This window comes from Candidozyma auris, chromosome 7, assembly GCF_003013715.1.
Source record: "Candidozyma auris chromosome 7, complete sequence".
Lineage (NCBI taxonomy): Eukaryota > Fungi > Ascomycota > Pichiomycetes > Serinales > Metschnikowiaceae > Candidozyma > Candidozyma auris.
The window spans coordinates 197,459-221,258 of record NC_072818.1 but is presented as its reverse complement, the minus strand read 5'-3'; the positions used below and the strand labels follow the sequence as shown (position 1 = coordinate 221,258).

Genomic DNA, 23,800 nt, shown 5'->3' with positions numbered 1-23,800 from the left:
CTGGTTGAATATAAAAGCTGCTGCTGGTTTGCTTCCACCGGTATAAGCTCCTTCATTATGATCAGCTCCAACCTGTTGCATATCGTCATCCTGGTATAGCCCAAGCACACCTTAAAGATACTCACATTATTGCTGCTTGAACCAGTAATACGTTCATCAAAACGCAGGCTGCCTTCATTCAATGATTCCTTTGCAATGCTAATCGAATCAGTTTCCATTACAAATTCAGTTGAACTTACCAGTATCCACTATACTCATGTATGAGCATGGGTTCATCAGAGCAGTGAAGATGGTAAAAATAACATTCACTTCAGCGAATTTCAAGCCTCGTAGGTTATCGAGCACGTCCTAGCAAAACAGTCGACTATTCAATGAATTTGCATCCTCGTTGATTGAACCACGTCAAAATACATAGAATCAACGATTTAATGGCAAAAACCCCTAGCCTCATCCCTCTATGTATCAGGCATCAACCTACATCTTCATACCTTGTGTATTTATTGTAGGGTGTACTAACGGCATGCACAGTATTTACAGAGAGGTACCCACACCTCCAACGAGCACGTCCATAGCCAGTCTACTCCTCCACGTCCAACGACACCTCAGTGCCCAACTCGTCGCTCAACTCCTTGTCCAACAACGGAGTCAACTGCGAGCCGTCTCTCAAGGTCGTCCACTTTCCTCCAATCAAATCGTACCGCTTGGGCCCGCTCACAGGGCTGCTGAGCCAGATCTGCTTGTTCGGTGGCTGCTTGTTGATCACATACGTCTTGCCTGGAGCCACAGTTAGCGTCATTACCCCGTGACTGAGCTCCACGTCGATCTGGGGATAGTCTTCGGCAAGAATCTCCAACTCGTCGCTCAAGGATTCAAGATACGTATTAGCAAGCTTCAGGTACTCGTTGTCGGAGATGTTGTCGATGATAGGGTCGACCTTCTCACCACTGGTGGAAATGGAGTAACATCTAGAGTCAAACAAAGGTCTAAGAGCCGCTGGCGTGGGCTGGGTCCGTAGCCTGGTAAGCGCAAACGCTCCTGGTCTGGCTACACGAGCACAGGCTAGTCTTGCTGTGGATCTGAGCATGGGAATGGGGGAAGAAGAGTAATGGGTATTGATGAATTAGTGATTCGCTCGCTCTGGTACAGTACGTAAGCTTTGTAGCTGTGGAGGAGGGGAGTTTGGGGAGAATGGGATCCCAAGATATGATGCAGCTGAGGGAGGACAAAAGTAGGAGTTTTCGCTTCAGCAATTTGAAGATTTTGTCCGTAAGTGAGGTTTTAGAGTATTTTCGGGAACAGTGTTAGAGATGGTGATACCCTTACAAGTGGCTGCGAAAAAGTGGCTGAGAGAGGACTTAAACTGGAGATTTGTAGTATTTACTGGATGTAGAAGGAAGGTAATGTCGATTGAACAATTTATAGGAGCCAATGTTTTTGAAAAGATGCAATGACATTATTGTTAAATTTCGGCGATGCGTTTGTTGCGTGTTAAGTGAACGATTTTGGTCATAATTCTCGACTAAAAGAGTTCTATCGAAGGCATACTTTTATGATGAAGATATGGTCATTTACAAGAAGAAGATATTTTAGTTCCCAAAAAAAATTCAATTTGTGATACTGTGGAGCGTGAAAGTCGATAAGATCCCAACTGGGGCATTATTCAATTCCAAGCATCGATAAATTGATAAGCTGTTAGAAGATGTTGGTGAAGCAAAGAGATCTCCCTAGCGAGTCTGAACACGTCATTTCGATGGCGTTTCAGTCCGTAAATTTACCAAGCTTTGTAATTCAAAACTTCGTTTGGGGCAGCAGAAACTGGTAAAGATAATAGCATGCTCTACAGTATCAGCAACTGATACAGATGATAGACAGACCCACAGGATTAGCAAGTGATAAGGATGACAAGACGAACCACCGTTCCATTATTCTCCATTGGTGGAGGCTGCTTTTCCATTCCATCCCAAAAAAAAACTAGCAACCTTGGGGAATACCTAACTTTCGACAAAATCCTACTTCAGACTAATGCAGTATGTGAAGATCCATGCCCAGTGTCTTCTCCTTCTCCAAGCACTATATCGCCATGGGTCTCCTCACAGAACAATCATTACCCGTTTTCTTGACATTCTCCAATCGAACAGCATTTGGATGTACGCAGAAGCCGTGCAAGGCACTCAAAGGCCCCGAGCCAAAGCTTGAAAAAGTGTGTCCTTCTACACACATTTGGAGCCAGGAACTCCCCACCAATTTAGGCCGTGCCACTTCGGTGAGTCCCGCAATGGACAGAAGATCTACCCCGAGAGGGCCAGAGCCGTTGTAATCTACAATTGAAGAGGAAAGTAGAACTACTCTTTGTAAAAAATGAATAAAGCTGTCCCATGAACAGTTGTGACAATTCGTACACTGAAAAAACGGTTTACCAGGTATTTTTCAGACATCTTCGCAGAGCCCTAGGAACCAGTTGCACAAGAGCACCCAAGAAAAGTGAGCCTCAGGAAAGCCAGTTGCAAAAAGCCGTGCGAAAGCCTTATCAGCAGAGAAACAGACAAGCAGCAATGAGAAGGTGGCAGAAGTGACAGATTAGGTAATTGGCGGCAGACTGGGGTATACCAATCTTGACTCGTTCAGGGATAGTGCTAGGTGGGTAGCTAGCAGAAGAGAGAAATGGCAGAATTGGCCGAAAAGCACAAATTACCGAGAAGCAGGTGAGCACCGCAGAGATTGCAGCCAGCCGATGAGACAGAGCACGCCGACTCCACCAAATTGTGCTTCTTTTTGCCAGTGAACAGGCGAGAAAGAGAACTCAGAAATTAAAAAAAAAAAATAGAAAAACTTCGTAGACGTTGAAATATGAACCTCAGCACCATTGAGTTCTTCCACAGCAGCTGATCTTATCGGTGCGCTCCAGCACAAAAAAAAATCCCCCATCGCCCAGGAACCAGCGAACAACCCACCACTTTGCACCCAATCGCTCTGTCCAACCTATCCACGCCAATTGCTCTCTTTTTTTCAGCCACTCTCCAAACTTGTATCTCAATTTCTTCTGTTATCTACGGCTCGCTGCCTACGGCTCACTGTCTCTTGGGCCTCTTTCATCGGCTCAGGCTCTGCCTGTGCCCTGACTCCACTGCCAAGGCGCCAAGGCGATACTCTCACCCAGAAAGTTTAGGCAATCTGCCCAGCTTTCCGCGAGCCGTGTCTCCATGCGGCACCAGGAGCAAGATGGCTAGATTTAACGAAAATGCTACTAGTAAAGTAAAAAATTTTGTGTATTTTGTGTGGTGCTGTTGTTGTGTGTTGCTGTGTGTATTCTTGCGTGAACGGTACATTTGTGCTGCTCGAACGGCTGCCTTTACTGTGGGCGCATGGGGCACTTGGAGATGGCGATTATCTGCAGGTCGGCGGTAGGGAGATTTTGCAACCATTTTTTTATGGTTTTTTTTTTCCCTGATAGTGCTGCCCCAAGCAAGACCTTAAATCGCCGTGCTTCCAAGATTTGTGACTTCCTCGCCGTGCCCATCCCGTCTCTTATCTACCTATATAATGTAGTCTGTTCGCCAACTCTTTTCTCTCAAGCATGTCTGAAACAAAACCTGCCGCCAACGACCTTTCCAACGTCCCCTCGGCTTCCGACTCCGACAAGGACAATTCCTTGGACAAAGTCCATTCCTTGGAAAAGACCGGTGTCCATGAGGACATCAACAAGTTGCCTTCTTCTGACTTGGAGCAGCTTGAAGATGACGGCAGAGAGCCCACGCTCGAAGAAATGAAGAAGTTGCGCCACATCTCGGAAAAGATCCCTCTTTCGTGCTGGCTCGTGGCCATCGTGGAGTTGGCTGAGCGATTCTCCTACTATGGCCTTTCGACGCCTTTCCAGAACTACATGCAAAATTCGCCAGACGACAAGCCCAAGGGAGTGTTGCACTTGAAGAACTCGGGCGCCACCGCCTTGTCGTATTTCTGGCAGTTCTGGTGTTACGTGACCCCGATCTTCGGTGCTTGGATTGCCGACACTTACACCGGCAAGTATAACGCCATCTGTATCTTCTGCGGCATCTACTTGGTCGGGATCCTTATTTTGTTCATCACCTCCATTCCCTCGGTTGCCTCCTACAATACCTCTTTGGGTGGGTTCATTGTGGCCATCATCATCATCGGCTTGGGCACCGGTGGAGTCAAGTCAAATGTGTCGCCGTTGATCGCTGACCAGATCCCCAAAACGAAGCCTGTGATCAAGGTGTTGAAGTCTGGAGAGAGGGTCATCCAGGACCCCAACATCACCATCCAGAACGTGTTCATGTTTTTTTATCTTATGATCAACATTGGCTCCCTCTCAGTCATTGCAACCACTTCTTTGGAGCACCATGTTGACTTCTGGGCCGGCTACTTGTTGCCCTTGTGTTTCTTCTGCATTGCTCCTCTCGTGTTGCTCTTGGGCAGACCCTACTACGTTAAGGTGCCTGTGGGTGAACAGGTTATTGCCAGATCCTTCAGGTGCACCTACCTTGCAGTCAAGAACAAATTCAACTTCGATGCTGCCAGGCCTTCGCTTCACCCCGAGGCAGGATACCCATGGTCAGAAAAATTCGTTGAAGAGGTCCGCAGGTCCGTTTACGCCTGTAAGGTGTTTGTGTTCTACCCAATCTACTGGTTGGTGTATGGTCAAATGATCAACAACTTCGTGTCCCAAGCCGGCCAGATGGAGCTCCACGGATTGCCCAACGATATTTTGCAGGCCATCAACGCCATTACCATCATCATCTTCATCCCCATTTGCGAGAGATTCGTGTATCCGTTCATCAGAAGATTCACTCCCTTCAGAGCCATCACCAAGATCTTCTGGGGGTTTATGTTCGCCTCCAGTGCCATGGTCTACGCCGGTGTCTTGCAGCACTTTATCTACCAGCAGGGACCCTGTTACGAATTCCCCAAGGAGTGTGCTGAGGAGTTCAGGCAAGTGCCCAACAGAATCCACATTGCCATCCAGACGCCGGCATACTTCTTGATCGGCATGTCTGAGATTTTGGCGTCCATCACCGGCTTGGAGTACGCCTACACCAAGGCTCCCGTGTCGATGAAGTCCTTCATCATGTCGCTTTTCCTTGTCACCAACGCCTTTGGTTCTGCCATTGGTATTGCACTTTCGCCCACCTCCAAAAACCCCAAGTTGGTTTGGACATACACTGGTTTGGCTGTGTCTTGTTTCATTGCTGGCTGTCTCTTCTACATTATCTTCCACCACTACAACGATAAGGAGGACGAGTTGAACCAGTTGGACTATATGGAAGAGGACGAGGTGAGATTGCAGCCCATCACATCGATTACTGAGTCGTTGGCTGCTCGTTAGGGATCTTCAGGGGAGGTATAGTATAGTGTAACGTTAATGAATGAATTATGTATTTTAGTGGGAATCACTGTGGCAAATGTAGGGTGATCTCAATGGCTGCAAAATTGAGAGTGGTAGTGAGAGAGATAATGGGGAATCAAAAGAGGGAGATCAGCCAGAGGGAACTTTAAGATAATAAAAAATTGGGCAAGTATTCACCTGGATTTATAATTAAGACGATCTCTTTTTCTCTAGTGCAATATATGTCACTTGATTCTCTCTCGCTATTAGTTCTCTCCATCATAGTGAGACCTAAGACTCCCTCAGTAACCTCATACTTATCTCACAAGTACAACACTTGTACTTCGACCAATTAGGAATTCCAAAATGCGCAAAGTCTTCCATTTTCTCCTTATTAAAACACAAATCAATCACGTATAATGCATACGCTATAGTCCCAACAAAATGAGGTGATCACTTATGGCTAAATTATGGCGCTCGGCTCCCGAGGTGCCGATATATCGCGCATCTCATCTACATACTACGAGAGTACATTTCACCTTCTCAATCAACCTCCACCTTCATGTTCCTTCCACTCATCATTCTTGCCATCATCTTCTGTGCGGTCTCTCTTTACCTTCCGTACTCTGCTGGTCTAACTCACCTTGAGAGAAAAAAGAGACAAGCAAGACAGCAGAAAGAAAAACCAAAAGAGAACGATTTTCACGGCTACATTCCTCCAGATGAGGAGTTGAGGAGACAGAGGGAGCAGGACGAACAAAACGGGTTGAAGGCAAGAGCCAGCGCCATCAAGGAGAAGTTGCATGTGACAGCAGAGGATTTGCCTGTGCTGATCAAGTTGAACCAGGACGGAGGGTTGAGGAAAAGAACAGAGAAGATCTCGGCTGACGCAGACCCAAACAACTACGACTACGACTTGGAGGAGTTAATTGAGGATGAGGCAAGGGAGGCCAACGAGGAGCGGATTCGGGAAGCCTACGCTGGGCAGAAGCTAGGCGGCGACAAGGAAGAGATGGTGTAGGAGCTTGAAAGTGGAAGACTAGCTCTGCAGAGCACGATATGACCACACTTATGTGGCGAGGCATAACATGGTCCCTCTTGAAGAAAATTGGAGTAGCATTATGTGAAATCAGCATCAATTTTTTTTTCCTTTTTGGGGCTCGGTGAAACCATTTTGTCCAATAGTAATTAGGAATGTTGGAAGATATTCAAATTCCAGAGGCGGGGGTAGTATCTTTTTATTGGCACCTTTCTTGTGTAAATGCTTCAAAACACAAAGAGGTACTTCACAAGCAAGGTGCAACTTCACCCGACCGAAGCCTTGTATATTTCATGCATTATTTATGTACATTAAAGGTATTTTGGATATGCCGATAGGGTCTGAACGAGCCACTAGGCGTCGAAGAATCCACTTGATTTGTGATGTGTAATATAGTTTTGAGTTGATTTACTCCAGCTGTGAGATGTCAGCTGAGAACGTCTAAGAGATCGATAAGATACCCCTTTTTAATGTAGACAAGCTCATCACGACGATAAAGCTCTGCACTCGTGGGTCCATCGAATGAGTTCCTCGAAGCTTTGGCTCTTGTTTCCCCGAGCAATTCGAATAATTGCGCTTTACGACTTGCGATTTCCAGCGATAAGTCAGGCTGCTCTCTTGCTGTGGTCAGTATGAATGCATCGAATATCGTCAGCACTAAACGATCCAGAAGTTTGAGGAAAGCTCCTTGCTCGACAGGTAGATTAGTTTCCTCGGTCGACAAGGCTTCGTGAAGCAAGCTCTCTACTTCTGGATGCATGTGAAGCTTATCAAGCTTGTCTCTGAGTCTCAAGTCAGTGCTGATCTCATGATACGCATCGTGAAGACCAACTACCTTGGCGACGGCGTCCTTGGCATCGTCCAACGAATGCTGGCTTGTTTTGAAAGACTCAAACACCTTTATAAATATTCTGGTGCTTAAAGGAAGATGGCATATGTGTTCTATCACTTGCAATAGCAGCCTGACATTGGTAAAATCTGCCTGACTCTCGCAGTAGTAGCTAAGCAACGGGAAAATCGTATTTTCAGTTGGGTATAGCTTGTGAGTTGCTCCATCGTTGATACTTTGCTTTAAAGCTGCTTCATACATTTTTTCGTCTTCAGGCGTCAAGCGTTTGAGGTAGCCTTCCTCTGGATCTAGCGGTGCGGTAATTCCAGCAACTATACTTTGAACGATAGTTTCTGCTTCTTTGGCGGCCCCACCTGCAATGAGTGCCAGTATTATGCTATTGGCGACTTTCACGTCGACAATATGGGGAAACTTATCAACTGCGATCGAGCTATAGTTGAAGGCGTTTTCAAAATCCCCCTTAGTGGTGAACCCATAAATCAATGTCCGAAAAGTCTCACTGTCAGGTTGCAACTTCCCCTTGCCATTACCGAAATCAATTAATTTGAGCAAGTCATCCACGACCTCTGCATTCTCATTACGAAAAGCACAGAAAAGAAGTACGTTCACAGAACTCAAGGGAAGACGCTGCGGTAGACTCGCCCGAAGCCTTTTGTACAAATCCCAAGTTAAACGCTGTTGCTTCAAATCCATTTCGGCAACCTTCTCATGGTATTTTGCCTTGCTCGCCTTCCGAAGAGCGGCCCTCACTTCCTCTAGCACGTCCTTTCTATCTCTAAAAAAACTCATGTAGATGAGCTGATCCTGTTCTTCATTCGATATGGGGATTTTGGCTTTCTTCAAGTCTTCGATCACTTTCCAGCACATCTTCACGTGGGCTTCCCGCTTTACTAAAAGGTCCTTATACCCCCTTACAATCTGTAAAGGTGTATAGTATCCAGATACCGAAGAGCCGAGTAAATTCGGTTTTACAAAGTCTCTCCGATCAAGAACCTCCTCCATAAAGTGCTCGAAGTCCTGTGGCTCCATATGAGCCACTCCAGGGCTAGGTAGCTCCAGATAATGCTTGAACAATGTAGAATGGTTCACCATCGCTCTGGACGCAATTGGCGCCTCCAAGCGAGCTAGTGACCGTCTCTGGGGATACAAGGCCTGAAGAAACGACGCATATTGGCTTGGGTTGATGCGATGAAGGCTCTGACTCAGGAATTGCTTGAGCTTCTGCGATCTCTCTTTCACTATAGGGTTTGCCTGCTCAGGTCGTAGGAATGGCGATTTCACAAGCTTTGAAAGAAGCGGTCTGTTTGAAGTGGTCACCACGTGATTCAAGAGTCTCTCGTATGCCCTTTTTGCGGCTTCTGCGACGGCCATACTTGTGAGCTTCACTTTCTAGTGATGTAGGAATTGAGATGAGTGGAGGTTCAAGGAGTGGTGATGAGATGCACTGAAAGAGAGTAAAAACTCGGGCAAATTAGGGAAGCAAGTTTCGAGCAAAATGAATTAATGAGGATAGTTAAGGGTTTCTGGCGGTGGATGGAAGCCACAAGGAAGATGTCGTTGTTGGTGGGTCTCGCACGTGACCTCACCGGTAAAAAATTGTATAGCGAATTCTTCAACACTTCAGACGACTCTTCCCACTCCCCAAATTATGAAGATCCAGCAGGACGCCGCTAAGGTATTGGAGAGAACGTCGCATTTTCTCCAGAAAGGCATCATCAAGGAGCGTCCAGCGTGGTACGTGCCAGTGGGCGTTCACCCTACGGGATATGATTTGACGAAAAGACCTAAACGGTTTGACTCGGGCCGCCAGCCGGCTGATCCTCAGGATAAGCTCTACAAGAAGCAAGGAGAATATTTTAAGACAGGCATGTCGAGTACAGACCGCAGAAACAGAAACAACAAGGTGCACAGCATCCCCAAGATCAAGCTTTTGGAAGATAAGTTGAGAGACGTTTTTTACCACCAGCATCCGTGGGAGTTTGCCAGACCGAAGAATTTGGTAGAGAACGAAGGCAACGACGTCAAGAAGTGTGATTGGTCCCACATGCTCCAGTTGCACAAGCCCTTGGACGGCGAGTCTGTGGTGCAACGAACTCTCTACATATTAAAGACAGAGAGGGAGAAAAAGAACATCACTCTTTTTGACGCATACGACCAGGCCCGTTTCGAGTTCTACCGGTTGCGTATGGCGGAGGAAATGAGCGCCAACGTGTCGAAGGAAGAGTCAGCGATGTTCGGTGCCATCTATCCGTCGACAAACATGGACTGGGGTGTGCAGAAGGAGCAAGAAGTTGTGGACCAGTGGACGAAGCGTGCTGCTGAGATGACCAAGGCGTATGATGCGTCGTCGAGCCGTAGCAGTACGGGCCCAAGCAACGAGATGTCGATGGAGTCGTCGTCAATCTGGGAAACGTCCTTCGTCGACGAGGTCGAGGAAAAGTGAGCCGTGTAAATAGTGTAAAATAATGTTGGCATGTACTGGGGGTGTATCCTGAATAGATGTACTGAAGATGGAATCTTGTCTACCGAAGATGGAGAAGCTACAGTCGGGCAATTAAAATCATGTATTGAGAATTTTGTGTCTAAGAGCAAGAGATCAGATATCACCAAAAGTTGAGCAAGAAACTATTTATGCAATTGACGGTTTGATGAAACTTCTGTCTGCCTCTCATACCAGATCTAAATCTCACAATATTATACACATATCAAGTAAATTGTCAAGTCTCAAGACCAACTCTCACTTGACCTCTCCAAGTTCAGCTTCAAAGCTCAACGAAAATGCAAGTTTCGAATAGAATATTGTACTTAATGGTGGTTTTGCTCAGGCTTCTTGATCAACTTGTCGTAAACCAAGTACACAGAAAACGCCACTGTGGCGATGCCGAGGCCGGGGAAAGCCGACTTAAATCTGTTGATACGAGAAAACTGGCCCTCGTATCTCCATGCGTCTCTCTTGGCCCAAGGGTTGCTGCTCATGGTTGAAGATGAAGATAGAGGTAGGTGAAGATTATTCGCAACTACTCTTATTGGTGGATTGGGCGTGCGCCAACCGGGAGCCTAGATGGTAGGGTAGGCGAAGAAGGAACAAAGGGTGGGATTTTGGAGAGGAATTTGAAATGATTTGAATAATTTTTGTTTCTTTGTTTCTTTATAGCAGCTTTCTTGAAAGCTTTTGTGGGGCGAAGGGGGGATGGAATCTTGTGGTTTTAATGGATGCAGCTTCTCCTCAAGACGGAGCCTCGCAGCCATTTGGTAGCAGAGAACCAAATACTAATGGTAGATACCTATTATGGTATTCTGAGACCACCGATTCCTGTTTTACCAGCCATTGAATTAAATACATAGCTTTCGGAATTTTTGTACGTGGAAATCCATTGTGGTGGTCTACAGCAAGCATCTTGTACATTTTGAAAGGTATTCTTATTTTCCTTTTCTTCATTTTTAATTTTTGAAAATCAATAGAGTCGAAAGGCCGGTCATGAATAGGCTTCATTGACCCTTTTTCTTGTGAAATACGGTCAAACTGTTCTGTTGACGCCAAATGTAGCAAGGGATTTTAGAAATGTAAGTCAGTGAGGGCACCGTGGGAAGATGTAGATTGAAGACTTTAATCAGCTGAATTGAAAAGCAAGCCGTTTTTTAGCTGTTTTCATTGGGACGGAATTAGCTGAACAAACTGGAATTCCAGCGTTGGTACTAATATCCGGAGAAATCACTCAAGAAGCCTGAAAATACACCATTCGTAATTAATCAGGACTTCACCGAATCAACGAGGTATTTCCGTTTCTGATTCCGACCACCAAAGTGGTGGCGGCCACAGAACATCCAGCATCAATAAACTACAATTTTTTGTCTGGTTAGAATCACGCTGATACTCAATTTTCCTCCTCTACATATGTAAGGCCCCTACAAATCTGGCCAACCACCACAAAACACTCAAAATACTCTCTTACTTCAAAAATTGCACCACTACCTAGAACAGTTTATCTCACCCCCTCCCTCCCTCCTCACTTCTTCTCCTCGAAGCCTTCACTTTTTCTTCTTCACCCTTCTTTCTTCACCTTCCCTTCCTCACCTTCCTTATGTATGTAGACATCGCGAATCTTATCCAACCCACTGCAACTACTACCATTACTTCAGTCTTCTACCAACATTCACCCCTTGAGCGACTCGTCTCGTCATCAAAAAAACCCCGACCTATCCAGAGTCTAGTATATAACGTCATCAGCTGCCCTGCGGGCCAATGACGAGAATCAGAGTGATGGGCCCGAAATCCGATAATCTGGGGCCCGTGAGCTACCGCCGATGCTGTGGCGTCGACGCCAACGGCAGCGTCACCAATAACGTGCTTGTTACGATCAAGTTGGGGGAGCAACTACGACAGGTTGGACAGAATGAGAAAGAGACGGGAGAGAAGGAGGAAATGGCCAGGGAAGAGAGTACAACAAGCCATGAGCAGACTGGGCATTTGCCACCAGCGGCAAGGCAGCAAACAACAAATGATGATGGTGGCGATTATGATGTACAAAAGGACACCGAAAAAATACCTACACAACAGGATCACGCAGACTCGGACTCAGAGCTCGAGGTGCTTGAAGTGAGGGTTCTTCCGCCTCGAAGAGCCATAGACACAGACGACGAGTCGGACCTTTCGTCGTTGGACGAGGAGCTCAACCAGGCTCTTTCTTCAACTACCACCATGCCCACCCAGCTTGTCACGTCTCCCAATAAAGAGCCTGAGCCCGTCAGCAAACCTTACCACCCACCCATCCCCATGCATAAACTTCTTCCTACATTGTACAAGCCCGTGAAGCTCCGATCAACGCCGGCGCCTCCAGGTTACAGACAGATCCCGCCAAACTTGGTGTGTGCCATCCAAAGGGAACTCAACATGTTCTTTGACACAGGAGACAACGATAAGGACGCTTTGGAGGTGGTCAACAAGGTGATCTTTTCTCTAAAGGATCCTTACTCCGCGACGAAAATCAAGCTACCGGTGAAGGCTACGACATGCCGCCATTTTGAGTGCTTTGATCTTGACAATTTCTGTACATTTTCCAAGATGCCCTCGGGAATCCGCCATACTCTACGCAAATCGCTAGTTCAGAAAAGCCACGACGCCAGGAGACTCGAACAACTCTTTCTTAAGCAACAAAAACTCATAGCAGAGGGGGCGTTGCTGTTCAAGGCGCCTGGTCTCGTGTACCCGCTGTTTTCTGAGCACGGCCAGATGTTCTTTCTGGAAGTTTACAGCAGAACGCCTCCCTTGTACAAGTGTCCATTGTGTGACGAGAAGTTCGGCTTGAAGCAGCTTTACATCAGTGACATCTTCAACTTCCTTGTGAAAACAACCCCTCGGTCTGTCACAAGGATAGAGTTGGTCGAGACAGATAAGTATAAAATTATAGACGAGGATACACCAGCGCAGGATGAGAAGACAGCAACGCCGGACGTTGTTGTTCTCTCCGAAGACGAATCGGACGAAGGAGAGGTGAAGAAAGAAAAAACTGCACCAGCCAACAAGTCCTTCAGTGCTGAAGAGTTCAACGATGGCTTGGACGACATGTTGACCCATTTGAGCCCAGAGGATGGCACGTGGAACAACCCGGTGACACTCTAGTAGTTATACCAAGAAGATGGTAAATAGCACCGGCCATAATGAAACACTAATGACACAACACTACTCCAATCTCTTACAAACTGTGTTTTCCATGGGGCTCATAAGGATAGAGCAACACGAGAAACGCAGAAACCAAAAACAACGCCCCGGACGTGTAGATTGGCGCTGGAGTCGTCAAGTCGGCGAAAATCGCTATGATGGGAGAAAAGACGCTAAACACTCGATTTGCAGACGCAGCAAGCCCAACAGCAGTTCCTCGGATCTTTGTTGGGAAGATCTCGGGCGTGTAAGCGTATAAAGTCCCGTACATGATGTTGGAGAAGAAAGAGAAGAAACAATTCCATGCCAAATACGAGTCTGGCGTCTTTGCAGTGGTGGAACCAAAAAGAACCACCCCAGTCAAGATTAGAGAAAGGAACAAAACACCTTTTCTCCCCGTACGTAGTTCAACCATAATGCCTGCTATGATGGCTCCTGGAATACCCACAACCGCCACGATCAAGGTGTTTCTGTATGTTTCGCCAACACTGAGCTGCTTATTTGCCAGGCCTCTTTGCTCCAAGTACGTCGGAAGAAAGGCAGTGTACAAAGGAAAAGCAAGGCCAATAAGGCCCCACGAAAGAATGACAAGGCTGGAAGAAAGAGCAAGCCGGCGAGATCCAAAGCACTGGCGGATTCTCGAGAGATTGTACTTTTTGATTCTGTTTCTCAAGAGCTGATTGCCCTTGTTTTGTGCCCCTACTTCTCTTTCTAGCTGGACATCGTCGTCCACGATTTGCAAGTCCTCCACTGTCAATGCCAGCACCGTTCTGTTGATGTGGGCAATTTTGTGAATAATCTCGACTGCTTTGGCATCGTTTCCCCTGCCCATATGGAACGTGGGACTTTCGTAAACTGGCGTCAAGAACCTTGCCAAAAACATCACCAACGTGAGCCCTCCAAGAGTGTAAACAAAGTACCGCCATCCTCTGTTGTCCTTGGCCGAGCAGTTGCTCGAGTCGCTGCAGCTGTAGTTGGAAATCAACCCCCACAGTATAAGTGCACACACAACCTGTCCAATTGCCCACCACACAGACATCACGGTCAAGAGCCATTTTTTGTTTGTAGGTAGTGCTTCAAGCATAATAGCAGAGTCCACAGGCAAGTTCCCACCGACGCCAAAGCTCCACAAAGCACAAAAACAGCCAGCAGCAGCGAAATTGGGACTAGCTCCAGAACAGATTCCAAAAATACCAATGATCAAGAAAGTGATGTTGAACGCCCACCGTCTGCCAATGATATCGGCAGAAAAGGACCAGAATACGGCTCCCGCCAAAAGACCAAAGCTCTGCGACAAAAGCAAATATGGTGATCTTCCCTCTGGATAGTGGACACCATCCACCTCAATCAACCGGGGTAAAATATACGCTGTGACCGACGGCCAGGCATTATCCTGGAACCAACCAAAACCAGCCACTATAAAAAGGCCCACTTGGTAGCGGCCAAAACCGATTTTGTCAAGAGCATGGTTAAGCACTAGCGCTTTTCTGATGTAGGTTTCTCCGAAATCGTTCCCGTCAAAGAGCCCCGTGTCGAGCTCTAGCACTGAGTCTTGGGTCTCCACTGTTTCTGACCTACCCATTGCAAAAGATAAAGAAGAGGAGGCTTCAGAATTTCAACACTACATTGCAAACACAAATCTTAATATTACAATAGCCCTACAAGTGGCCTTGCATAGGCGCGTAGCTGGATTCTGCAGAAGGGTTATACTGTGGGACCAGAGAATGGGGCACGTGTTTGGATATTGGAGTTGAGTATCTTGCGAGATGTTATTGTATGGTGGAAGACTCGCGTGGGGGTAGAAGCTGAGGGGAAGAAGTATTGAAAGGAAACTTGACATTATTCCTCGATGATTCTTGTATGATAGATTTTTGTGGGGTCTGTGTGGGGTCCGTTTACGTAGTTGGTGGGTGCCAGTGTTGATTCCTGGTGTAAGAAGTAGGTGGTAGATGAAAAGTGAGAGGTGTAAGAGAATTACGATTTTGTAGAATTAGCCGGATACGCCGCATCTATAGATACGCTTGGAAGGTAATTGCGGGTGGAAGGTTATTGCGGACCACTGCTGATGGAGATGCAATTGGGGGCGGTTCTCTGAAGTGCGTACCCGTATCAATGCACTTGTGGGCACTCTCGACTTTTCCTGATAAAATTCCCATATCTTCTTGGTGAAAAAGGTCACTTCATGCTTCAACCTAGAAGGTTGAAGACCACAACAAGTCTAGGTTTAGGGTTTTGCAAGGACTGAAAGAAGTTTGCCGCAACCCTGCTCAAATTGACAAATTGTAGTGTCCAAAATTCATATGGGGAAGAATAAGAATGTGTTTCTTTGTTTTTGATTTTGTTTTTTGGATCGTCACAGCTTGCCTTGATTGACTGAAACTTCTACGATCATAGGAAGTGTTGTTCCATGCTATGGAATGTTTAACGTACCCATGATCGTTTTAACATATTCTTGCTATTTTGAGTCGGTTAAATACTGCTATCAGCCAGAAATGTCCAAATTGGTGGGGTCATACAGTGCTCTACTTCAATTACATTGGGGACATACTTATAACCGCTACTTTGAGTTTAACTGTCGCAGATTTCGACCATCGTAATTTCAAGCCCGATAAGACATATTAACAAATCTTAGTGTAAGATCCAGGCGGCAAACACCCTTTGCAGTGGTAAAAGATTTTGGACAGTTTGATGATCTCAAATTGACGTATAAACCATGAACACATTGAGAAATTGAGCTTGTCAATTATTGAACGGTGTTTCGAGGGAAGGCATTATGCCAATTGCCTGGTAACTATACTCTGTTTCTGTGAATCTGACCGCTCAAACCGACCTGCTTTAACTTTTTGAATGCTACAACTTCAAGCTAGACGAGTAGCCACCAGTTGACCGCAGAAGCTTACCAAGACAAAGACAGATTACAAAGACTAGATCTTTAACGCAATTTTCTCAATTGCTGATTTCTCGTTAAGTGAATTTCCTGATTTAGCCAATACGCAATTACTCTTTTTTAAAATACGTCTCCCAGGAGTTTCCTATATCAAATATGCAACACGCTGCAGCAAAAATGAATGATATGTTTTGATACGACGAGTCATGGCGTAATGCATCAGATCGCTTTTTGTAAATTCACTTGGTACTTCAGAGATAATCGATACGATGAACCAGGCACTGTTAACAAAACTCACCTGTCAAAATGGCTTTAGGCTCGAAAAATATGGAGAACCTACAGAAGGCAGCTCTCGTATGCTAGAGAGGGCAGCTCGTCAAGAAGCTGTCAACTGGTATCATTTCAACGGCAGCTCGTACACTTTGAAAAAAGTTGTTTCAGAAGACTGAATTCCAGAAGACTTGCAACATGTTGGAGTATATGACCGGATGACAACAGGTTAAATGAACAGCCTTATATATCTTGCCTTTTTATTAAATGGAGCCCAAAAGTCAGCTCCATGCTGTTCACAGTTCAAAATACTTGCTTGGTTTGTGACAATAGGAGGATCTAGAGCCCAGCAGAACAAAGATTTCTAAGCACTTCACGTATTACCAGAATTCACATTTTAAAGTCGATTTGGTTCCTTCTTCCACTGATAAGCTCAAGCATCAGCCTAAAATCCAAAAGGGTGCTAGATTTTCGATTGATAGACAGAGAAGCACCATCAATTTGCCAATATTTTGATCAATTGCATGTTTCGAAAGCTTAAAGAACGCAAAATGGGGATTAGATCTTGCTTATACCCGCTGTGCGCCTTAGATAGGATTCACTTAGCGATAGGATGAAATTCATGAAGTAAGGCAAATATTGCTGCAAAATAAAGACTGATGCTTAATCATATTGGAGTAGGTTTTTGCAATTAACCTCTTTTTTCCCTGCCTACGGATCAATTTCGTCCGTAGTAAGTTCTGGCCCATAGCGGTCCGCAGAAGGGTCCTCAGCCAATGTGACACAAATCCTCCAATTGCAGCTGATATTGAAGATCTCTCTATGAGCTCTCAAACTGACCTAGAGAAATAAAAGGGAAATCTCGTAATTCTGTGGGTTTCTACTTTTGCCTCTTTTTTCTCAATTGTCTAGTATTACGCTCCCTATGTCAATTTCGTGTCACAATAAAAGCATTTGGGCCTTGCTTTCAATCTACCAAATTCAAGAAAACCTCAACCCATGAAGAATTTTTTACAATCTACCCTGTGTCCTAACTCAGCTGACTCCCATCTTAGTCTCTCTTTCTCTCTCTCCACTGCCTCCACTTTTTGCACCCATTTCTCGTCGGCCAATTTCACATGCGCGGGTCCCGGCCAAATTCCAACATACCAAAGCCCTACTACTATATAAGAAGCGGATCCGCCGCCAGAAAACCTCAAACCAACCGGAATTCTGCCCCCATCTCCTCCAATTCCCTCTCAATTGCTTCCGTCCAGATGTCCCAGGGAATTACTTTCCGGGGCGAGACCTTCGCCGTGCCCGAGACCCACGATATGGTGAAGACGCTCTTTGACCCCAGCGTGAGGAAGCTGGTGTGTGAGCTGATCATATTGGTGCTTTTGGCGGCCAACGGCGTGATTTTCTTGCTTCCGCTGGCCGACGCCCAGATCAAGGTATTCATTGCCCTTTACGTGTTCTGGCGTTTTTGCTACAACTTCGGTATTGGCTACTTGCTCAACCAGCAGCTGAACAGGTTCAGACTAGTCGGGTGGGCTAAAAAATTGCGTTTGTTTGAGAAGAACTCTCTGTCGAAGTTGGCTCATTTCGCCCAGATGGAGATCAAGTCCCAAATGGGCCCAGAGTACTCGATTTCTGCTTACCCGGTGGATTTCAACACATGGTTGATTTTCCGTAAAGTCGTTGATTTGATCTTGATGCTGGACTTCACTACGTTTGTGTGTCTTGTAGTTGCTTGCTGTCTTAAAGACAACTACCAGTTTTTGCACGGACAGCCTGTTTGGGCGGTGACGGCTCGAATTGTCGTTGGAATCTCCCTCATTTTGTTCAACTTGTGGGTGAAAGTCAATGCTCATAACACCATTAAGGACTATGCGTGGTACTGGGGCGATTTCTTCTTCAGACAGATCAACAACGAAGATTTGATCTTTGATGGCGTGTTTGAGATGTTTCCTCACCCCATGTACTCTGTGGGTTACATTGGGTACTATGGATTTGCTCTCATTGCCAAATCTTACACGGTGTTGGTGGTGGCCGTTTTCGGTCACTTCTTGCAAATGGTGTTCTTGCGCTTCATTGAAAACCCCCATATCGATAAGATTTACGGGCCTTCGGCCAACGAAAACAGCTTGCAGCAGTTGATCAACTACAAGGATTTGGCCAATTTTGATAACGCCAAGCCCTTGGTTGGGTTGGCCAACTTCAACGTATTGAGAGCAAGCGACGTGATCAACTTGATCAACTGTGTCACCTACCTGGCTTTTATTCCTGTCTTGGCCTCTCTTACCGCGTACGATGTCTCTGCCGTGAGCCGAATTCTCTTCTACTTGACTGTGGCCATGAAAGTGCTCGAGTCCTTTTCTATCGATATCGTTTTGGTTCTCCAAAGCGAGTTCAAGACCTTCACCAAATGGTACCTCTCCAATAACGTTCCTGTTGAAAAATCCCTCAACAACTTTGCCGTTCTCTACAACTCCTTCATCAACTTGACCTACGCCTCGTTTATTGGTATGAACTTGTTCAAGGTGCTCACTTGGTGTCAGTTCCAGCACTTGTTCTTTACTGAATACCTCTACTTGCGAATCTTTATGGGCGTGATGCTTGTCGTTACCCAGGTCTGGATCAATGCCTCCATCATTGATCTGATTGGCTACTTTGGCTGGTTTTACGGCGACTTCTTCATTCCCAAGTCTTCCTTTATGCCCCAAAGAGCGCATTTGACCAAAGCTGGTGTGTACCGTTACTTGAACAACCCCGAGCAAGTTTTCGGCGTCTGTGGCGTCATGGGGGTCACTTTGATGTTGCCCACTTTCGACAACCTCGTGATTTGCTTGATTTGGGTCGTCAACAACTTCATCAGAATCAATTTCATCGAAAAGAACCACATGATCAAGATCTACGGAGAGGATGAGGTTCTTCAAGACAGTGGTGTCACCAAGACCGTCAAGAAACACTTGTTGCCTGAGGGTATCGAGAAGAAGCTCAGTAGGTCGGATTCCCAGAAGCGCCAAGCTGCCACCACGTCGTTGATGGTGTCTTTTGACGCTTTCATGAAGGAGTTGAGAGCCACCACCAGCTTATTCTCCAAACAGAGCATCGCCGATTTGTCCCAAAACAAGTACTTCGCCAATAGTGACTACCATTTGGAGATTACAGATTTACACGAGACAGAATCTATTCCTTTCAAATACGTTGGTCAGCCTGTTCAAGTCAAATTCTCTGCTCCTCAGGGCCATTCTTCAAAAGACTGGGTTGGTTTGTACAAGATCACACATACGTCGTACTCTCGTTACAGAACATTGATCTCGTCCAACTCTCGCTGGGACTGGACTGGTCCAGAGACTACTGGCTTCATCAAGTTTTCCCATGAAAAGTTGTTTTGGGAAGAAGGTCTCTACGAGTTCAGATACCACATTGATGGAAAGCACGACGTTGGTTTTATTTCTTCGCCGTTTGAGATCAAATGTCCCAAGATCAAAGTTCCTTCCACCGGTGCCGATGCTCCAGAGTTGGCTGAGGAGCTCAAAAAGGCTATATTTGCCAATATGTTGACAGCTAAGATTGAAATTGATATACCAATCTACCTGTGTATCGGCAAAAATGACGATATTGTCGCCATCTACACAAGGCTTGCCCAGCTTATCAGCAAATGCACCGGTGTCAACGTCAGCAAGAGGTTTTTGATCTACAACGACAACGAAAGCGGCAACAAGTTCACCATTCTTGACTTGGCAACAAAGTTGGTCTCCATCAACAACGCCTTGTCTGAGTTGCTGGTGGACGAGCGTGAGCATTTGTCGAAAGAAAAGAAAACACAATAGAAAAGTTGTACATAGATTACAGTATAGATTAGATTATGAGAGAGGTAACACGTAGAAATTAAGGCAATGTTGTGTGATTTACTATGGCAATTTTAACTCCACTGGAAATCTATAGGGTGTCCTTTGGTGGAACTCTATTATGAGGGTGAGTTAGGACGATGATGGCAAGTCGCTCAGAGCATCATATCGTACAAGGCATACCAAAATTTGAAAGCTTTCTCACCATGGTACTTGCTTGAAACCAAAGAGCTCAAAACAGATGATACAACGAAATCGAATCTGCATGGTACCAATCTTCGTGTATTTTCCTTCCACGATACAGTAGTAAGGAAAGCATTCATGTCTGCAACTTTTGCTGCTGAGAAGCCAATGTGTCTGCTTTCAGCAGAGCAATACCTTTCACTAAGCAGCACAGCCTTTTGGCCTCAAATATGACATGCAAACGCAATAAAGTCGGCTGAGCAGCGTATCCTGGTATGCCTCGTCGTTAGTGAAAATAACTCACGATACCCAAAAGTCGTCAACGTACTGTTCAACAAGCATATTATGCTTAACACGACAGAAACCTTAAATGCGCCCTAGTGATGCTTGCATCATTCATTTCCATTGGCCACCAGCAACAAGTAACCGTTGAGGTTCTTCCTGACCTCTGTGGCCATCGTGTCACAGCCGTTCATCAACTTCTCCAACCCCTGCTCATCCACCTCGAGTGAACCATTGCTCTCCACCCAAATCGCCACCATCTGGTTCTCGTGCATCTTCATGAAACTCGCCACACACTCTGTTCCTTCCACCGTTTCGTCTCCACTGTCCACGACCGCATCCATCTTGACTTCGCCGTCGTGCTCCATTCGTGCATGCCCGCCTGTCACCAAATCCTTGACTTCTATGGCCGAATCCACCAACGCCAACGCCGTGCAATTGACCACCCACGCTACTAAGTTGGACAACGTCTGTGTCTGAGCATCGAAGGCAATCACATTCACATAAATATCGATGGCCGACTTGGGGTATTTTTCAAGGCAGATCGACGGCAAGAACGCCGTTTCCACGTACTTGCTAATTCTGTGCTCGATATGTGTTAGGGACGTTCTGGCGTTTCGCTTATCGCTGCCGTTGAAGATAACCTCGTTAGGTTGTGTCAAGTACGGAAGAAACTTGCACTCGACGGAAAAAGACGCTCTGTCGATGAAGGAGCCACGGATCGGACGAGGACCGTAGACACCCACTTCGACGATGGTCGTTCCCGCCTCGAGATATGCCAGGCCATTGGCGTTTTTCGTGAGTCCTGATTTGACAAAGAACTTGCGGGGGGAGGAGTCTGGAGGGCTGAATTTTTTGGGTAATGTGCTTGCTCCCAGGGAGATACCTCTAAGGGGCGTTTTGACGTCGCTGGGACCTGTGAGACGTCTTCTGTCGGTGCTCATTTGGAGGAGTTGGAAGCGATAGTTTAGTATGGGAGAAGATAGTATGGTGATGAGGTTGGTGAAGCCGAGGGTTGTATGCAGGTTTGATGGACAAGACACACGAACAGAGGGGCCAGGGGATCCAGCTAAGAACTCGGAGTTGGGTATTGTAGTTCCAAGATTGCTGGATAGATTAGGTTGAAAATGGTGATTTCAGTATTTTGCTAGAACAATTTATCGGATTGCGCTTGGTGATGGGGTCTGTGTAGGAAGAATGGGCACAAGGCAAAAGGAGAGTGCACCAGTAGAAGTTGATTCGATAAAAGGGACGAGAATCATCAGAAACGTTTTTCGACTGTCTTGGAGTGCTTAAAAAGTCGTAGTTTTTGGTATTGGCGAACACTTGCGCTGGACGTCTGTGTGGCATCACGTGACCTCCTTGTATATCCCTTTTTTTTAAAGTACGGTCAATTCAATGCGTGCACAAAGCTACACATGCTATCAAGGATGATACATTATTGTCATTTCTATCCTATTTATGAGGCACCCACTCTGATACCATAGATTGCCAAAAAAGTAGATCATTGGTCTGTATGTGAGTTGATCATGTGATTCAAAGCACGTGATATGATTTCCAGCCACCCTACCAACATCTAACCTTGCCAGCTAGCCAGCTGTCCTATATTTGCCAACAGTAAATTATCTCTCCTCACTTAAGCTTTGAGTTGATCTTCTGAATCTCTGTCTCTCCTCACTCGTCACGGGCCAAGAATTGGCGCTAGCCTGCGTCCCAAAGTCAATTCTCATAATAGCACTCATGTGTGACGTAAGGGGCAGCAATATGACGAAGGGAGACACCGTAAATGCAGAACAAGCAAGCGAAGCTAAGTTTCGGAACTCTAACATCAGGTCACCTCGTCACGTGATGCGTCATCGGGAAATTCGTAAACAACGCCCCTTAGCCAAGTCACTTACACCACTGCCATCTAGTGCAAGCAATAAACAGACACGTTTAGTTAGCCAATATATCGGCCTGCACACAGTGCACCGTCCTCCACCTACATTCCGTTCTTATCTATTTTCTTACCCATCTCATGAGACTTCACATCTCAACTTCTGGAGGACTTCAACGAGCACTCAATGAAGCCTTTGAAATCATCGAGTCCAGGCCCACCTCGGAGCAAGTCTACTACTTCAACTGCACGAACCATGACTCCCTCCGGCAGGCAGTGCAGAAACAGAAATTCTCTTGGACCCTGAATTCGGAAAAGCTTAAAAATTTCCATTACGAGCACGTGGAAGACTTGCACGATTTGAGTGAGAAAGTCAAAGGAATTGTGCCCAGCTCGTGCCTTATGGTCGTCGAACACCTTGATCACATCGTTTTGCAGCCAACTGCAACTGAGTATTACAGGCAGAACGAGCTTCTCACAACGATGCTTCAAAAGATGGAAAATGTGATTTTTCTCGACGACTGGGGTTACTTGGATAAGTATCACGTCGTCACCAGTTAGTTCAAAGGCTTACTTCAATAATTCTACCCAAAAGATGAAAATGGGCACCTTGAAGTTTTGGTTAAAATTTGCAATCATTCGCTTTCCATCTTTTGTGCCTGCATATAACCTGCCACACAGTATGGGGAAAAACTGGAGTATACGAGGCATCTTTCTCGAAATTATAGGAGTATCCTGCATCTTGTCGAGGCAAAAGCCCCTCAGACCCCACGAAAAAATTAAATGCGGCACATCTTTTCGCTTGTATGCAGCACGCAGGTGGTTTGCACCAATCCTTATTCTAGAAGTGGGGGACTCCATAAAAGACAGAAAAGTTCCGCAAAACTTTCGAAACAATTTCGCTTTTCAAACCTTTGGCTATGGACTTTACTGTTCTATCACCGTGTCTGTCCACGTCAACGTTCGTGCCTGGCAAAACCTTCCCTGCAGCTAGGGTGGAGGAAGGAACGGCACTAACCGAGATCAGGATAATGCTTCCAAATTTGATGGAAACGAAAACCATCCAGATCGAAGACCTTGAAGAGTTTGCCGCTCCTTACGTGGCTCCTGGTGAAGACTTGACCACGCTACACCTTTTGATTTACATTTTTGCACAGAACTGGACCAATAACATGTCCCATATTAGTGACATCAAACTCATTCACATGGGCAAGCAGTATAAAGCCACAAGACTAATGGATCTTCATTCAGAGCATCCAACGTTGCAGTCTGTAGCTGGACGGTTTCCAAATTTTCAGCTTTTCGTGACGCCCAATCAGGTGCACCCACCAGTTGTTCTTTCTGTGGATGAGCTCATGGAGCGGTCCAAAGCGCCAAAAGTACCAGAAGAGGAGGTCCCTGTGACATATGCCGATGCTATGATACGTCTCATAAGACGTGCATCCCATCGCAAGGGTTCCGTACTGTCGGCAACGGATTCACGCTCTGAGCTGTCTGATTATAGCCGAAAGAGAAACAAATTCAAGCATTCATGGCGGAAAGTCATCAACTGCATCGCAATTCCTGCCAGATGA

The 23,800-nt window shown here is 46.0% G+C and overlaps 11 protein-coding genes across 11 annotated transcripts; 7 read left to right on the top strand and 4 right to left on the bottom strand. All coding sequences in view use genetic code 12, as the record gives it.

The window, feature by feature from the left end:
• Positions 1 to 577: 577 nt before the first annotated feature.
• YFH1 (ferroxidase) lies at positions 578 to 1,084 on the bottom strand (the record flags this gene model as incomplete). The annotated part of the gene is made up of 1 exon (XM_029036221.2): positions 578 to 1,084. One exon carries the CDS (start codon positions 1,082 to 1,084, stop codon positions 578 to 580), a length of 507 nt encoding a protein of 168 aa, XP_028889112.2.
• A 2,490-nt stretch (positions 1,085 to 3,574) lies between these two features.
• On the top strand, positions 3,575 to 5,344 carry CJI96_0005216 (uncharacterized protein; the record flags this gene model as incomplete). Its single annotated transcript, XM_029036220.2, has 1 exon — positions 3,575 to 5,344. The coding sequence occupies one exon, from the start codon at positions 3,575 to 3,577 to the stop codon at positions 5,342 to 5,344; it is 1,770 nt and encodes a 589-aa protein (XP_028889111.2).
• Positions 5,345 to 5,906: 562 nt separating this feature from the next.
• Positions 5,907 to 6,365, top strand: CJI96_0005215 (uncharacterized protein; the record flags this gene model as incomplete). The annotated part of the gene is made up of 1 exon (XM_029036219.2): positions 5,907 to 6,365. One exon carries the CDS (start codon positions 5,907 to 5,909, stop codon positions 6,363 to 6,365), a length of 459 nt encoding a protein of 152 aa, XP_028889110.1.
• Positions 6,366 to 6,810: 445 nt separating this feature from the next.
• On the bottom strand, positions 6,811 to 8,604 carry CJI96_0005214 (uncharacterized protein; the record flags this gene model as incomplete). The annotated part of the gene is made up of 1 exon (XM_029036218.2): positions 6,811 to 8,604. The coding sequence occupies one exon, from the start codon at positions 8,602 to 8,604 to the stop codon at positions 6,811 to 6,813; it is 1,794 nt and encodes a 597-aa protein (XP_028889109.2).
• A 277-nt stretch (positions 8,605 to 8,881) lies between these two features.
• CJI96_0005213 (mitochondrial 37S ribosomal protein mS23) lies at positions 8,882 to 9,676 on the top strand (the record flags this gene model as incomplete). Its single annotated transcript, XM_029036217.2, has 1 exon — positions 8,882 to 9,676. One exon carries the CDS (start codon positions 8,882 to 8,884, stop codon positions 9,674 to 9,676), a length of 795 nt encoding a protein of 264 aa, XP_028889108.2.
• Positions 9,677 to 11,476: 1,800 nt separating this feature from the next.
• On the top strand, positions 11,477 to 12,853 carry FGR3 (Fgr3p; the record flags this gene model as incomplete). Its single annotated transcript, XM_029036216.2, has 1 exon — positions 11,477 to 12,853. One exon carries the CDS (start codon positions 11,477 to 11,479, stop codon positions 12,851 to 12,853), a length of 1,377 nt encoding a protein of 458 aa, XP_028889107.2.
• Positions 12,854 to 12,926: 73 nt separating this feature from the next.
• Positions 12,927 to 14,474, bottom strand: CJI96_0005211 (MFS transporter; the record flags this gene model as incomplete). The annotated part of the gene is made up of 1 exon (XM_029036215.2): positions 12,927 to 14,474. The coding sequence occupies one exon, from the start codon at positions 14,472 to 14,474 to the stop codon at positions 12,927 to 12,929; it is 1,548 nt and encodes a 515-aa protein (XP_028889106.2).
• Positions 14,475 to 17,167: 2,693 nt separating this feature from the next.
• On the top strand, positions 17,168 to 19,867 carry CHO2 (phosphatidylethanolamine N-methyltransferase; the record flags this gene model as incomplete). Its single annotated transcript, XM_029036214.2, has 1 exon — positions 17,168 to 19,867. One exon carries the CDS (start codon positions 17,168 to 17,170, stop codon positions 19,865 to 19,867), a length of 2,700 nt encoding a protein of 899 aa, XP_028889105.1.
• Positions 19,868 to 20,460: 593 nt separating this feature from the next.
• On the bottom strand, positions 20,461 to 21,294 carry CJI96_0005209 (exosome non-catalytic core subunit MTR3; the record flags this gene model as incomplete). Its single annotated transcript, XM_029036213.2, has 1 exon — positions 20,461 to 21,294. One exon carries the CDS (start codon positions 21,292 to 21,294, stop codon positions 20,461 to 20,463), a length of 834 nt encoding a protein of 277 aa, XP_028889104.2.
• A 1,073-nt stretch (positions 21,295 to 22,367) lies between these two features.
• On the top strand, positions 22,368 to 22,787 carry CJI96_0005208 (uncharacterized protein; the record flags this gene model as incomplete). The annotated part of the gene is made up of 1 exon (XM_029036212.2): positions 22,368 to 22,787. The coding sequence occupies one exon, from the start codon at positions 22,368 to 22,370 to the stop codon at positions 22,785 to 22,787; it is 420 nt and encodes a 139-aa protein (XP_028889103.2).
• Positions 22,788 to 23,257: 470 nt separating this feature from the next.
• CJI96_0005207 (uncharacterized protein) lies at positions 23,258 to 23,800 on the top strand (the record flags this gene model as incomplete). Its single annotated transcript, XM_029036211.2, has 1 exon — positions 23,258 to 23,800. The coding sequence occupies one exon, from the start codon at positions 23,258 to 23,260 to the stop codon at positions 23,798 to 23,800; it is 543 nt and encodes a 180-aa protein (XP_028889102.2).